This window comes from Macrobrachium rosenbergii, chromosome 10 (genome assembly GCF_040412425.1).
Source record: "Macrobrachium rosenbergii isolate ZJJX-2024 chromosome 10, ASM4041242v1, whole genome shotgun sequence".
In the NCBI taxonomy this organism is placed as follows: domain Eukaryota; kingdom Metazoa; phylum Arthropoda; class Malacostraca; order Decapoda; family Palaemonidae; genus Macrobrachium; species Macrobrachium rosenbergii.
This window is the reverse complement of record NC_089750.1, coordinates 3,379,119-3,396,548: the sequence shown is the minus strand read 5'-3', so window position 1 is coordinate 3,396,548 and position 17,430 is coordinate 3,379,119. Positions and strand designations below refer to the sequence as shown.

Here is a 17,430-nt window from a genome sequence, read left to right as displayed (position 1 = left end):
AATGCTCTCTATAATACGGCTTATGAAGCATGAAAAAAAATTACTTTTTTTATGTATTTACCAAGACTTTCCCTTCCATCCAAATACAGTCCAAATCCCATGTCTATGAATGGTGCACATTTCACTGAAATGGTAAGGATGAAAATAAATATAAAAAAACCGATGAAAAACACTGGGCCTTCACATACATTTTACGACATCTGAAAGTGTACATAACAGAAAGACAGATGTGTCTTGTTGTTGACTAATCTAAAAAGGAAAGTCACGGTCGATATTCATTAGCCAATTATACAGATTTTTGTTAATGCATGTACTATGCTATATGGTAAAAAGGACCAACACTTCTGCCAAGGAATATTACTTCTTTGCTTTCCCAAAGAACTTAGTACGGAATATAAAAAATTGGATGCTCAGCCATGTTTTGTTCACAAAAGCATTTTCTGGGAGGAAAACAACATTCTTCTGGTGACACAACTCGATTGATATTCACTCCCAAATTGTATGGAAAGTCTGAAAGGTGTGCGTAACTGTACAAGTCATATGCTCAAAGCTCTGGCACCCCAGAGTATACATTATCTAATAGCCAACTACTACTTTCACTTGACCTCACACCCAAGGCCTAAAAATTAAATACAGTGAAGTAGTTTTCTCAATTTACAATAAAAAATCATGTAGCTAGATCAAACTCTGACCAAGTCTCGTGTGATCTCATTGTTTGCAATGAAAGTGAGACAGTTATCAAAAACGACATAAAAAAAATTAATGCCACTGAGGAGAGTATTCCAGATAACACTGGATTAGTGGGGTGAATGAACAAGCAGGCAAAGCATGATTAAATGAATGTACACTCCCACTCGACTGTAAAACTACTAAATATTGACATTTTTCTACCTTAATCTTTACAATTTTTCTAAACAGCTGACTGGTACATGATATGGAGATTTCACTCTAGTTCATAATCTGAAAAAATATGTTTTCTCCATGAAAGATTATAAAAAACTAGGGGATATTTGGAAGTGTTTGCCACTATAAGTGTTCTATAAGGTTATTTAGAGAAAAATTTTTACTGAATTTCAAAAGTTAGAAAATTTCCATAAAGAAAAACAGAAATTTCCAAATAAAAGGTAAAAAAAAAAATATATATATGCTACTGGGGGCTGCTGTAGGCACTAAATCTACTGTATGTACTAACATTCATAAAATCATTGGTAATACTGTACAGAAAAAATCTTTACACAGTGCACAAAATTGATTAAATTAACCAAAAACCTCCAATATAAAATGAAACATGGGAAAACATGAGACAAAACATTTTGAAGTGGAAAAATCGTGGAACCGTGATCTACACTTCATCAATTAACTTGAAACTAATACACTCATTCTTCCAGGCTCCTACATATTGATCTACAATTGATATTTCACAAATATGGGAAGCCTACACACAAGCAGTACTAAAAATGAACACAGTTTGTCCATCACAACCCAAATTAGTCTGTGCAATATAAACAAGAGTGAACTTGATATTATAGCTGTGCAAACCAACTACTCTCAAGCTGATTCACAACAAAAGATAAAAAGCATTCTGTTACAAAACTAGTTGCTTCCTGATTCTTCTATGGGTTGGATGTTACTCAGTACAGAAGTTGAACATTATTTAGCTATGGCTAATGCAATGAAAATACTAGGAAAGCTACAAGCATTATTGACCACCTAAAATCATCAGGAATTTTTTTTATGTTGCACGTACTAGCAAACTTCAGATATAAATTACATTTTTCTTGCAATACAAGTGGGAGGAGTAAATAAAATACACCCACTGTGCACAGCAGAGAAATCATGGGATATCAACTCTACTCTCATCTTAGCGAGAATAAAATCTTTGCATAATTTGTATACAGTATTTTATGCCATTACCAATGCCATACATGGGTCAAGTATCAAACAAGTGCATTGTGGCATTATAATACATAGTTTCTGCTACAAGAGTCATAAACACTGCTTTACAAATGCCTTTGACAAAAGTCCTGAATTCCAAATTACTGTCAAGTTGTTAAGAATAATGGTCAACTAGCAAGTGAGGTATCTATACAAACTGGTGCTTTATTTCTCATTTACTTGTTTTCTTCAGTGTTATTTACCCAATTACAGTAAGAAAGTTTCCTGCAATCAATTAGTGGTGCAGCCAATTAATGGGGATTCAAGACTGACTTCCTTGTAATGTAGTATCCTGCATTTATGAAACATCATAAATTTTTAAAAGAAAAATTCACTAAAGCCTTACTGTTCAACTGGGTAGAGAAAACGTAACCCAAGTTAATCTTAAATTGAAGCAAAGAACAAGTTAGTAACTAAGTGAAGCCTCCACTGTTAGAGGAAGTTGACTGTCTTACTGAAACTTCTCACTAACAGACCCTTGGCACACACAGGATTTCAGAAATACAGGTATGAGAACCCACTGATTGAAAATACAGGCAGTCCCCGGTTATCGGCGGGGTTCCATTTCTGAGGGTATGATGATAACCGAAAATCGCTGCTAACCAAAAATCGGCGATTTTGGCGCCTTTTCAGCAATTTTCTGGGGTTATCGGCACCGAAAAGTACTGATTTTCGGTTACTGGCGCCTCTGTTAGGTATGTATTGGCGCCAATACCCAATTATCGGCGCCAATAAGCAGAAATCAGCGATTTTTGGCGCAGATAAGCAGAAATCGGCGATTTTCGGCGCTAAAAATTGCCGATTTTTGTCGCTAGACAAGCCCCATAAAACTGGATCGCTGTTAACCAAGCCCGCCATTAACCAGGGATTGCCTGTATTGACAAAAATCAGGAAGTTCCATGAGGCAAAACTTGAATTTGCTGCGTTCCTAACACTATACAGGATTTTGCAAATGAAATGACTTGTAAGTGTACCCTGCTGAACATAAAGTGATTCGCAAACAAGCCCAGCTACACCTTTGGCCTTTAACACAAAGCCTTATTCATCTTTTGTCTAGTTCATTTGCTACCTGTGTTGTGCGCATCCATTATTTTGGTAAAATATGTCTAAAAAAAGCCAGTTGTGTGACCAGAGCAATCCCTAAAATATGAGGTGCCAGCTATGGATCACAAAATGAATTGAGCATCCACTTAATAAAGAAGATAAAATTCAAGAAGGTATTATGGCTAACCCTACAAAAGCAAAATGATCTTAGGGTTCAAAATAAAGTATCTGCAAAGAGGGAGAGAGCTTCAAGTGTATGGCTAGAGAATATGTCACAGATGCACATCCATGTCAGTGGCATAATTAAGCATGAAAAGCACTTGGCCTCTGTAAGAACTATAGTGTGAGGGTTGAAGAAAGTTAGACGGAATGTAAGGAGAGAAAACAATGACTGGCTGATTTTGTTATGCACTACAGCCTCAAATTCTTAAAAGATCAAGGGAGAACTGGCATCGGATGAGACAGCATCAACATTCCCAGCATTGCTGCAAAAAGTCATAGATCAGAAAGGCTACCTTCTACAGCATGTCTTAAATTATAATGAAAATGGGCAATTTATGGAAAAAAGATTCCCAATTGTATCATGTCCATAAAAGTACAGAGCAAGCCATGAGAAGCTCAAAGCCTGGAAGATTCCCTTACTCTAGGACTGTGTGCAGCAGGTAATATGATTAAACCAGGCCTTGCAAACAGTTCCAGGCTACTTAAAGGCAACAAAAACAATATTTTTATAACAAAACATCATGTTTTGCATAAAAACCCATCATTTGTAAATGCTTCATTACTACAACTGAGCCACTATAACATATCTTTCCACAGTCTCAGTACAGGCAGTCCTCAGTTGTCGGCAGGGGTTCCGTTCTGGGGGTGTGATGGTAACCGAAAATTGCCACTAATCTGCGACTTCTGGCGCCTTTTCAGCGATTTTCGGGCTTATCGGCGCCGAAAGTTGCCAATTTTTGGTTATTGGCACCTCTGTTAGGTATGTATCGGCACCAATACCCAATTACTGGCACCGATAAGCGGAAATCGGCGATTTTCGGCGCTGAAAATTGCCGATTTTCGTCGCTAGACAAGCCCCGTAAAACTGGATCGCCATTAACCGGGGACTGCCTGTATGAGTTTTTTACATTTGGGTACACTTGAGCACTTTCCTTTGGCCATCAATTTTTCTCTTCATTCAAATGTATCTGGCTTTGGTTATTTGATAGTAATGCATATTCAAATCTATGCAATGTCATCCATAACAATAAAATCCAAGTGGATCTTGTTTGTCTGCCCCGGGTGAGGGCAGGGTAGGTAGGGGATCAGGATGGTAGGGGAGACATGACACATCCACCCTCCTCCTGCAAACCGGTTTGTCTGCCCTGGATGGGGGCGGGGTAGGTAGGGGATTGGGAGGGTAGGGGGGACATGACACATCCACCTTCCTGCCCCGCACAGCATAGCGCACGCTATCAAGCTCGTTTTTAATATTCCCTACTTCGCCCTTTTTACTTTTTTCACATGTGGGCATCTTGGAAACTAGGTATACAATTGCATGGCCTCTGGGCTTGTTCCATATGAATTTACGCTCGTTGTGAATAATGATTGCATTACAGGCAGTCCCCAGTTATCGGCGGGGTTCCGCTTCTTAGGGTGTGATAATAACCGAAAATCGGCGATTTTTGGTGCTTTTTTCGGTGATTTTCAGGGTTTATCAGTGCCGAAAAGTGCCAATTTTCAGTTATCGGTGCCTCTATTAGGTATGTATCGGCGCCGCCTCTGTTAGGTATGTATCTGCGCCAATACCCAATTATCGACGCCGATAAGCGGAAATCTGCGATTTTTGGCGCCAAAAATTGCAGATTTTTGTCGCTAGACAAGCGCCATAAAACCGGATCCCCGTTAACCGAGCCCGCCATTAACCAGGGACTGCCTGTAATGACAACTGATTTTTAAGTTCTGGAGCATACAGTCAAATACCAGAAGTCACAGGGAAGAATTGAAGATAGGGAAGTTCTTGACAGAGAAGAACAGTGAAAAGGTATCAGGAGTCACATACCAAGCAAGAACTAAGTCAGAAAGAAGCTGCCCTCCCAATGGGGTAAAACCATCCCCTAGTTGACCATTACCATAGAGGTTATTTGGAGTTCGGGATGTAGTCTGAACACCACCAGAAAAGAAAAGACACCGTTTCCCAATTTATTTCAATTCCAGTTACCCATTCACCATCGTATGAAGGCCATTTGAAATAGAGATATCTAATTGCTGACCTAGTGAATGTTTATTCTTTACAAAAATGAGTTAAGAGCAACTGCAACAAACTAACATAGCTACCACAAAAATAATTGTGTTTAAAAAGTAACCAAAAATTTTGTAACAGAAAAGTTTAGTATACAAATAAATTAAAACTTTTTGGGTGTCTTGACAAAATGATCTTCATCAAGCCAGAAAAGAGCCATATACTAATATGGTTTAAAATACAAAGGCTACTTTTCCTTGGAAGTGCCTTGCCACTTGCAAAAATAATGCCATGAAAAATACTATACCAAGGCAAAGTTTCTTCTACTGTCCCTAATGCAAGTCATTAGAAACTGCACTGGAAATATACTCTCAGTAAATGTATTACCTTTATTAACTGAAGACGCAAACATGAGTAAAAAAAAAAAAACACACTTAATGCATGGAAATAAATAAAATAAGATTCTGATCTTCTCAGCATGTAACACCAGCTGTATCAACAAAGCTTCACATACACACCCACAAACACACTACAAACACACTAACAGTAATGACTTCAGGTCGTGTTAACATACAGTAAACACCCCGTATTCGCGTTCTCACGATTCGCGGACTCACGCATTCGTGGGTTTCTCTGTGGAACATATCTACCCATTATTTGCAGAAAATTCGCCCATTCGCGGTATTTTTCACTGAGAAATATTCACTAATTAATGTATTTTCATATCACTTTCATGAATAAATGCACTTTTTGTGATAAAACTATTAAAATAGTCAGGTATAAGCATTTTTACAGGGGCTTTCTTGTGTTTAAGCTATCAAAATGGGCAGTTCTAAGTGTTTTTAGAGGGATTTTAAGTATCCATGAATTTAGCTATTTATGGGGTCTGTGCACGCATCCCCTGCAAATACGGGGGGTTCACTATATTTCCAGACTATTTACAAACAGTTCTCAACCACAGCATTTTATAACAGGTCATTTCACTCCAAATCTTATAAGTGGTAACTTTTGGGAGGAGATGCCTTTTTCTGAGGCGATTATATCACAAAAATGAACAAAGGGTTAAAATCACCACTAAAAAGATAACACCTCAGTAAGGTCAGGATTAAGTGATGAAAAATTTTTAGCCTTGTAAACAATCATCAAGAAAAATGAAGTTTTAAGTAAGAATACTGTAATATAATAAGCATGCTGAACTCTTTCAGGTAAACAGTGTCAGACAAGACTGTTTCCAGTAGTGTGACTGTCACAAAAATGTCAAAATTTTGTTTCATTACCATAACTTGGCTTGACGCTAAGTTTATAGAGCAACAAACAAAGTTAATGGAGTCCAAAGGAATTGGATACCTTTCTAACACAGTTCATGTCATTAAGACACCAAAATACGTTAAAACAAGAAAAGCAATTACTAAGTATACTCAAAGTAGTGGGTATGGCAGCCACGTTTTTCTTTTGGTGGAAATCTGTTTCCACAAAATTCTTGGAACTTGTCTATTATTCAAATTCAAAATACTGGCTCAATGATAAAAAAAAATACAACTGATTTCATGACTCTCCCTGAAAAGTCAACACTAAGAAATGTACAGAGCTGTAAAAAAATATACTCTAATTTGATCTCAAAGACTGTTTTATAACATCTGGTCTTCAAAACAAAGACTGATAACATATGCAGCAGGAACAGAAGACAGAAACATAAATTTAATAGACAGTACACAGTATACAATGATACTTGCCTATAAGTTTCCAGTCATGAAAACAACTACTACAGGTACTCCAAATTCTACTTACAGTCAAATATACAGTTCACTGCAAGACTTAATTCATGGAAAACACAAGTTTAAAAACTGCAAACTCTTGTCATTCCAAAAGACCACAGAATTACTAGACCATTCCATCAGTTTTCTAAAAAATAACAGAAATGACACACAACTAGGTAATGCTGGATGTCTTAACGTTAACACTCACCTGGCGACCAGTGTCTATAGACGTCCTTACACCCCCAGAGCTGATGAGAGAATCATCTAGCGGCATGTCGTCATTGAGCGGATCGTGATCCTGGTAGCAATAACAGAAATGTACCAGGGTTTTATTCTAGAGACTCGGAAACATCACAAGGGGGAAGACAGCCTTATCTTTTGTCATAAGCAAAGCTCCAGATTATTTACATTTTTCATTCAATTTACAGTAATATAGACAAGGTAAGAGATAAGCTGCTGTATCATTCAGTATCACAGCTACACTCAACAGGGCATTCACTCAACCACTGGCAAAGAACAAGGGGTTAACAGGTAGGAAACAGGGCTCCAGAGTGACAACTCTGAAGCAAGAAATAGAGATACAGTGCTCCCCCACTTTTTCACAGGGGCAGGTTCCAGAACCCACCGTGGAAATGCAAAATCCCCTCTAAAAATGCTTATAACTGCTTATAATTTCCAAATACCCTGTGCCCCTTAAATTAAAATGCTTATAACTGCCTATTTTAACAGTTCACTGCCTAATTTAATAAAAAAAAAAAAGCGAATTAGTGATAATTTTAGAGATACCGTCCATACAAAAATTTGCGAATTGGTGAAAGTTCCCCCAGTAAAAGTGAACAATATGTTCCACAAAAATCCACAATAAAGTGAAGCAAGAAAAAGTGGGGGTCCACTGCATATCAGTTTTATTAATATTCTATTGCATTATAATGAGTATGCTGACTACACCTCAATACTGTCTAAAACACTTTCAATTCCCCTTCTTGCCCCAAGATTGTCTACCCTACTTCACTTGATAAATATACCTTTAATACTATGCTACTGATTTAGTCTAACAGCTGTTATTGCCAATCTCATTTTATGAAGTATAAAGTATTGCTGTGCATTTATTCTTTTAACCTCAATCTATCTTTTATCTTTGATTTCTTACCCTCAATGTTCTGAGCTGATTTTAGGGGTTTGGCTTACTCAGAGCAGCAGTAAAAATAACTGAAATAGTTGACGCTATCCCTCACAGTGTGGGTAATGAAATTATCATCACTACTACAGCAATGTGAATAAATATGATAAAGCTACAATATGAGAAAAGACAAGAGGGTTACACAGTCAGGACAGAACATTGGGATCACACCTCCTACAAAACCTTGCTGGGAACACGATCTCCAGTACAAGGCATACTTTCTGATCAAACATTTTCATGTCCAACCAGCAGCTGCTTTCATTACATTGTATAGCATCCCAGATATCACAACACTATCCTATTATTACACTGCTCTTCACACATACCAAATAAATTCACTATTAAAACATGACTCACAAATACTAAATCAATCTGACAAAGTCCAGTACCCCGTGCAGTTAATACACTTTCATCACTAAATAACTGAGAGGTGAAAAAAGAAAACTTAAGAAACTGTGCAAGAAACCTTAAAACCCATAAATTAAACTGTTTCAAACATTGTGCGAAGTGCAACAGGGTATAATTATTGAAGTGCAAATTCTGAAAAAAATAAACATGCTACAAAAAGCTACCTAAACAAGCTACTGACAAAAGAAGTGGAGGTGACTTTGAAAAGAAGTAACTGCTGAATATCAAGATTTACGGCCAGTGCAATGAGAGTATCGTACGACAAATGAAGTGGTGGAGAGTTGAGAGATGTGCTATCCCAAGGCTGGAAAACAGACAGCGATCTCTATCACTGAAATGGTTTGGACACTGATGAAAAGGAATAAAGAACAGATAGTCAGAAGGAACGGGACAAATTTCTGAAGGAAGGGCCAGGAGATCTTGCTTCTAATTTCCAGTCATCAATAATCTGAAATGACACATCATCTGAAATTTGCATTTTTTATGTTTTATTTTTCAGGTAAAGCATCAGATACTTTCCTAAAGAAGCAATCCAATACCCAAGGGTAATCCTTTACCATACAGCACATAAAGGCAGTTATTTTTCAAGCTCAAAGTCCTAGCTAGTGGTACGTCAAAAACACCCCATTTCAGGCCAAAATCCTGCTGTTCTTTTTTTTGGTTAAGACAATCAGCAACTCCACACCATAATACCTGTGTCACTCAATGAGATTAGTAACAGGGTGGAAAACAAGATGGAATACTACTGTTGTCCTCCTGATGTTATGCTTCCGTTTCCTGCATGCTGACCTTCAGGTGACAAACAACTTGCTACTTCCTCTGGCCTGGACTCCCCCTTTACTGTGTTGCTGAATGAAAGTAGCACTAACTCAGACTGAGTGACCATGAGATTCCCAAACTAAACATCCATGAGTTGCAACAAAAAACTTATCTACACAAATCTCACCACTTTACAAGAGGATAAAATCTCAGGATTGGAACAAGCTTTCCAAGAATTTGAGGCTAGTCACAAGAAAAGCACAATCCCAGAGCAGTGTGTACATGAATGAAGAGAGCACGGGAAAAGTTTCCATTCTTTTCACAATGAAATAATTACAGGGATAGAGCAAATTACTGCAAAATTGGCAATTTCATTTTAGAATTACCAAAACTTTTAAGAATTCTGTAGATTCTGACAAAAATATTCAGTTATACGAACTGACATCTACAATCACGAATACTAGCTGACATCTGCAGCAAAGAGAAGGATTCAATGTGACAAAAATTATCACCTACACCAGTGGTAAGCCCTTCAAAGGAAGAAATGACAATGATTGCACTAAGAATTTAAAAACTATAGTAAGAGCTCTTGAAGCAAAAAATATGCTTGAATAATGTTTTATACAAATTTATTTACCACTGAGGCCCAGCAAAGGCCACGCAGAACTTTTCAAAGACTAAGTTGTAACAAACTTTATAATCTATTATAAAGTTAAGAGACAAGTGCCCTATCAAAGAGTTAACGAAAGGATAATAACTTTTAGTAAGAAGTCAAGATGCAACAATAAGCAGGGTTTTCATGCTGGACCATAGAATTATACAATTCCAAAAGCCACACACTGACAATGTAGATATAGTATGCCTTAAGAGTGTTTGTACAAAGTTGGTAAACTGGGAAAAAGGATCTAAAAAGCACACACTCAATCATACATATGTAACGTCAGTATTAAGGCTTACAGTGAAGGGAATAATTACAGTATTCACATACTCAGAAAAATAAGGGGGTAGCAAAGAGTGAAACAGCAAAGCATTTCATACAAACCCTCGGTACAAACAAGATGAAAAAGATCTAGATATTCTTATTCTTTTGAAAAAACAAATATACGAAAATTTCTTGGTTATTACCATTCTTCACGTAAGTACTCAGAAACTAAAGGACATTGTGTACATCATAGCTGCACTTCCATTGTAAATATCATAAAATCCAACCAATACAAGTTGGAAACCCTATAGGGAGGACAGCTTCAATTAACTTGACAGCCAACACAAACCCCTTTTCTGATGAACAGACAATATCCCCATTCACATGCAGCCATGACAATAAATAACGGTAGTATGTGAGTGCAGGATCCATGCAACCACTATCAAATATTTACATTACGCTGTACCTCTGAAACATTCCGTGCACCAAAAGTGAAATTAAATCAAATAAAAAACATAATCAAGCTGTGAAATATCATTAGGAACAAATTACCAAAAAAAGCACTATACCTGAGTCAGCTGGTCTGTGGTGGTGAGGAGTCTGGCCAATGGCGCACAGCAGATGGGTAACGTGTCTAGAAGGGTGGGTCGACTATTCGTCAAAAACGGCTTCATGAACCGCACATCAAACTGAGACCACACACGGAAGAGCCAGGCCTTCTCAAACATGCTTGACGTTTGATTACAAGAATCGCTTTCACCACCATCTTCCGACCCTGGACCCTGAGGTATCAAAAGAACAGAAATATTATAAATTCATACTATCAAATGGGAGATTTTGGTAATTTCTAGTTTCCCTTTTTCTAACCTGTGTAATTTAGAGATTCTTAATGCCTATGAATATCAAACAATATTATGGTAACCCAGTTTCACTGACATAATGTACATGATGCTGTTAAAACAAACGACGCTGTTACATAATATATGAGTCAGGATGATCAAAAATCTTTGAGAATGAGAGACAGAGATACACATAAAAATAAAGTTCATCTTGAATTATAAGTTCTAGATGTTCTAAGCATTGCTTATACAGGCTAAATGGACAGCCAAAAGAACCTACCAGATCCTGACAACTAATCAAAATACTTTTTGGTAACAGCTACTTCAACTATCTCAATTTCCCCACAGTAATTACCTGTATATCCCTTGTGCATCACTTGATTCAGTGCTACAGAAACCTTCCCATTATTAGTCTGAAGAGACCAATGAGTCACATTCATAGCTTCTAACTCAGGCTGAACTAAAGGAATGGAGATAATTTGAGGGGTACAAGTGAAAAACAAGGAAGCTGGGCCGCATCAGGTATTCTGCAAATGGTAACCCTACGGTGGCTGTGGGTGCTCACTGATAGCATGAACCTACAATGGCTGTAGATACCGAGTGTGAAAAATTAAGGCATATTTTTCCCAGAAACAGTTTTCAATTCATTGATACAGTAACTGGAATCATCCAGATTCCTTACTCCACAGTGAATTCTCTTGCTTAAAGGGACCACTATGGGGCAAATTAGATGCACCAAATGTTTTTCTCCTTGAGGAAATACCATAGTCATTCCAAGGCCCAAAAGGGGAAAAACAAGCTATCCATACTTGGTATGGATCTGATACACATTCTCATCTAGCTAAACTCAATGCCAGCTCATTTTTGAGCATGGGGCACTTCATGCTGAATCTGGGCACTAAGCTGTGGATTGTGACCAGAAAATCAAGTCTCTCCAATTCCATTAATTTGAGTCACGAATTAAACACTTTCTATTTTCATATCCAGATAACTAGCTGTGGTAAGTACTTAAACGTATCGGAGTAAGTGATAAAAGCCTAAATACTGAACATGTATCACTTTAACAATTTAAAGCATCATCATTATCAGCCCTTCCAACTCTGTCTGATGCTAAGGGCCAATGTCTTGCTTGTGCTCTAACCTTCATTAATCTCCAGCCTCCATTTTCATAATTCTCACTACAGTAGGTATACTTTCCAACTCTTCTGGTGCCCACAGAGTCACAGCTGACAATGGCAAGCACTGTCCTTACCAAGGGTTGTGCAAAGGCCACACCTAAGCCATTTCCAGCTCCCTTGCATCATTATCTCATTTATGTATGAAACTTCCATCATTACAATTTGGAACACAAATTATATTACAGTGTAGTTTTGTACCTTGTGCACTACGGTAGGACACATGTACCCGGCATTGTCTGGTTAATTACTATTTACACAGTTCAAATTTCTATATTTAATATAACAAATTACTTAATCCATATTAATATTACCATTCCTAGTGCTTAAGACTTATTAATCCATATTAATATTACCATTCCTAGTGCTTAAGACTTATTTAAGAAATGACCACTCAATATTACATGCTGTCATTAATAAAACTTACTCATAAAAATCAAGAGCGGGTCAGTCTAAATAGTGTACTGTTAAATAAACACTACTGCAATTTTCAAGTGATTCTTGGATAGCTACCGGTAACTACACTGGAAAAATCTCATATCATCTCTCCATTTCTCACATTTAATATTACAGGTAGTTATCACAAACAACCACCTCAAAAAAGAGCAGTAATTTTGCCCCATACTCCAAGGTGTTAGTTCTAAAAATCACAACCCAGTAAGACAATTCATCTATCAGGCACATGCAAAAAGGGTGAAAGAAGTGAACGTAGTACAAAGTTTAATACTACAGTGTTACCCCTTCCTGGCTAGCTGACCAAATCAAAATAAGTTATGACTGATAAAACATGCCACATTCTGGATGTGTTTCATTTATCATACCCAGAAAAATGCACACTTTAACATCAGCTTCATAAAGGACCCCGAGTACCAGCCTACTACTTTTTCCACCTGGGCCCCCTTCCAATTATTATCAACAGTGCAAAAGATTTCTACATCTGTTTTCATGTCCTGAGCTGAACCAGGTACAGTATTTGCAAAAACATTAACTTGTAATACATACTTGATCATATTTTTTTGCAGCCAAGAAAATTCCTAATAATAAACAAGCATAGATATGAACATCTAATCATTGTCCCTACCAATGAGACGTACAAAGTGATATTGGAGAAGGGAGCGAAATCTCTCTCTTAAAAGAAAGATTTAACCTTTGTACCTGCATCACTTTCTGATTATTGTATATCGTAAGGTTATTATTACTCTTATTATTAAGTAAAATGATGAGTCACATTTCTAGATTGTAATAGGGCTCACCTAAACGATTTAATCTTGAATGAGTAGTGAAAACTGAAGAAGTGAAAGGAAAACTGAAGAAGTGAAAGGTAGAGAAGTTGGATAACTAAGGAGGGAGAAACCAAAGGAACAAGTAAACTGTAAAAGGTACGAAACAGAAAAAGCTTTTAGTATTATCTACAGTATGCCAAAAGCAAAACTCACAGTAAATAAAACCCACAGGGTTTAGGCAGTTTAATTATCTCTATCATAACTACAAAAATCCCACATTTAAAGGGTCCTTATCAAGTTCCTAAACAAAACATTTACAGCCTAATGACTGCAAATAAAAATGCGATAAATGCCAAACAAATAACAAACAGCTGAATGATTTCTGAGGGGGAGAAAGCGGATGAACCATGTACAGTACTTCTCAACAATCACTGCCTTCACGAGCATTTCTACGTCAACATCTCATCTCAAGGAATTAGATGTGAAATGAGTTCTTTCAATTCACTTTTGTCCTGTGCTCCTTCTGCCGGAACTTTCATCAGGTGTAGGTCTTCATCTATCCCCTTTTTCCATGATTTCCTGTGTTCTCCTACAGGTCTTCCTTCCAAGACTTAACAAATGTCTAAAGCTGAAAATTTGCAAATCTAATGGCATGAGAGAGAGAGAGAGAGAGAGAGAGAGAGAGAGAGAGAGAGAGAGAGAGAGAGAGAGAGAGAGAGAGAGAGAGAGAGAGAGAGAGAGAGAGAGAGAGAGAGAGAGAATCAATCACAAAATTTTCAATTGTCAAAAAACAGAAAAGCTGCCAGTTAAACTGCTTGAAAGAGAAAGATAGAAAAAGAGAGGATAGGATCAACCATAAACTTACTTATCAGACAACTGAAAGGTTGCCAATTTTACTGCATGACAGCGAGAGACAGAGCAAGCATATACAAATAAAGCACTCAGTAGCTAAAGCGCTGTGGATGAATAGAGACACTGTTTCTCTTAAGCAGTACAAGATACACTACTCAAAAAGCTAGACAGGTGAATTATGTACCTTATGTTGATGCTTTAAATTTTTAGTTGTGTACTTTTAGCACAAACTTCACTTTAAACCTAAATCCGCTCTACCTAAACGATCTACAACCCAATCCCCACAAAGTTTAGGCCACCGTGACTCTTGCGACTAATTCTTTGGCCATGTTCATTATTGCTGTTGAGTAGTTTAATCAAAGATCACCAAGTCCCTTGTGCTGATTAAGATTAATTGTGGGTTATCTGACGTCACAACTACCAGGGTCGGAGTCCCTCTTGATAGCCTTAAAGGTTGATTCTTAAATGGGGCATAAAAATGAAAGCTTGACAAAGCTGAAAAGCTAGGTAAGACAAAAAATGGCAAATGAAGATTTACTTGATGTTGCAATAACCCTTCACTATGTCTTCAGTGTGCCATTAAAAGCCGCATCATACGTAGTACAGTAAACCCACCTTATTTGCAGGGGACGCGTACCACACCCCAGCCCCCCCACGAATAGCTAAATTCCGCGAATACTTAAAAAACCCATCTAAAAACACTTAGAACTGCCTATTTTGATACTTCAAACAAGTTTATACCTGAGTATTTTAATAGTTTTATCACAAAAAGTGCATTTAGTCAAGAAAATGATATGAAAATACAGTAATTAGTGAATATTTCTCAGTGAAGAATACCGCGAATGGGTGAATTTTCTGCAAATAATGTATATATATGTTCCATAGAGAAATCCGCGAATCATGAGAATGCGAATATGGGGGGTTTACTGTACTCCCTAACGGAGTTCTTACAGAGTCCTAATGGGACAATTGAAAAACAGCATACATTTGCATACATTTGTGAAGAAAAGACACTAGCCTATTCCTTATGAATACACGCACAGCAGGTACATAACACGGTGTACATAATATCAAGTCGTGATTCTCTGTATCGTCCTCCAGTCAAGTCATAAGGCACTGTTGATCATGCTGGTAACACTGTAGACACATTTATGGAGCTTATTTTAAAAACTGACCATAAACAACAGGAATAAGTATATTCCTCAACACAACTTAAGATGTTGGAAAAAATATACTTCAGTTACAATAACCAGGGACACTGTATCCTTTGCTGGAAATTTATGAATGAGAGCAATCTGGATTTAAGAAAAGCAATTAAATGCTATCATCATTGTTACCCTTTTACATTCTGAGTATGTCATCCTTACCATCACTGTAGCTCTCAGATTTTGAAACTTAGTAAATGGATTGCTTGGTGTGCCCACCATTTGACTACTGTACCATTATTACCAACTGCCCAATAATGGTAGTGACTTTTTCAAAACCTTTTCAAAGGCCAAAATGATGTAAAATGGCCACTTTGGATATGAAGAGGAACCTTTCATATATACATTATTTCAAATATAAAAATGCAAAATTCAGGACTTGAGAATTCATTTTACTCGTAAAGGTCAGGAAAAATGTAGTAGAAAAACAGCTATTATACAGAGAAATGGGCACTGAGGATATAAAGTGGCAGTTAAAGGAATATACACTAACTTCACCTAACCTGACCTGACCATAAACCACAACCTGCAACCACCAAATAGAAAAAATAAAAAAAAAACTTATTAAAAACTACGGCAGTATAGCTTGAAGGGATACATCCTAATGCCCTGTCCGTCCTGCCTAATGGAGCGACTACAGTCACAGATGGATTGGAGTCTTATTTCATCTTTATTTCACCCAATTTCATATTTCAGTAAAACTGCTGAAAGCATGACTATTAGTAACTGTTGTGAACAATTACAGTTTATTTTTAATGTGTGAACTGCTAGTGACCCAAGCTGGATAAGCAATTTGCTATCAGAAGATCTACATTTTCTATTCATCTTTTTCAGAGATATAAGCATTTCAAAATAGATAGAGTTTTAAAATGAAATTAACATTAAAGGAAACTGCTTAGGAATAAATGTGTATGCATTTCCAAAATTAAATGTTTAACATTCTGAGACATCCGGTCCTGAGCAAATACATAAATACATAAATAAAACATGAATAAAATAAATCATCAATCAATCAATACGTAAGAAATAAACAAGTAAATAAAACGATAAAAATAAAAAAATCTAAATAAATCTAAATAAATAAATATCAACTGTATAAAGCTATATCTTCAATAAAACCAAGCTATGGACTTGGTTTGACCTAAAACTCACAGCATGATGCATCTTTTTTTTTTATCTAAAAACCTCCATTGAAGTTCTACAATACTATACCTAAATCGAATCACTCAGTGCCATAATTATTACTCCTCAGTAGTTCTAAAAGTGATTTAAATGTAATAATTGAAAAGCTGTACTTCAGTACCATGACATAAGTGAACAGCAGTGCACAAAAATAATCACTGGCCGCCCCCCAAAAAAAGTAACGTAACTAATAACAGACTATTTTCCCAAGAAAATAAAAAAAATAAAAACATAACCAGTATATGAACTTCAACGAAGCAAAATGACTTGATGATAGAAAATGGAAGTGCTTGCAGATGGTATATGAAACACAACAGCGAATACTACCCTTGTCAAAATCACGACAAGAGAAACTTGTTATTTTTGTTAAGATTAAGCTGAACCTGTGCCAGCATAGTCCTTATTCCTGGAGAAGCCTAAAGGTGGGGAGCTTAAATATAACAATTGTAATAAATAGCTATAACAAAGACATTAGCATAAACAAAAGCATGGGAAATTCAATGATGGTAAATCTCGTAAGAAATATTTGCCACTACAGTACAGTAATACACCTGTGTCAAAATCCTGACACAAAATACCATCTTTAAAATGGCAGCAGCTATACTGTATACACATATATATGTAGCTATCAAAAAGGGCATGAGACGATTATCAGCAATGCACGGGGAGTGGGGGGGGGGTGGGAGGATGAATGTACATTTAGACTACGGCATTTTGCAAGAGAG

The 17,430-nt window shown here is 36.9% G+C and overlaps 1 protein-coding gene across 18 annotated transcripts in view; it reads right to left on the bottom strand.

Annotated features, from left to right (window-relative positions):
• Positions 1-17,430, bottom strand: part of Nhe3 (Na[+]/H[+] hydrogen exchanger 3) — a 55,294-nt gene that overhangs the window by 17,904 nt on the left and 19,960 nt on the right. For 11 of the 18 annotated variants that reach the window (XR_010854207.1, XR_010854208.1, XR_010854209.1 and 8 more), the window contains 2 exons: positions 10,799-11,011; positions 7,169-7,258 (listed from right to left, as the gene is read on the bottom strand). Coding sequence is in view for 12 of the 18 variants with exons in the window: in XM_067109747.1 (XP_066965848.1) it covers positions 7,169-7,258; positions 10,799-11,011 (303 nt within the window). In the remaining 6 variants the exon portion in view is untranslated. Of the gene's footprint in view, positions 1-61; positions 125-7,168; positions 7,259-10,798; positions 11,012-17,430 lie in introns of all 18 variants that reach the window. The other 7 variants (XM_067109748.1, XM_067109745.1, XM_067109750.1 and 4 more) reach the window with 4 other exon arrangements.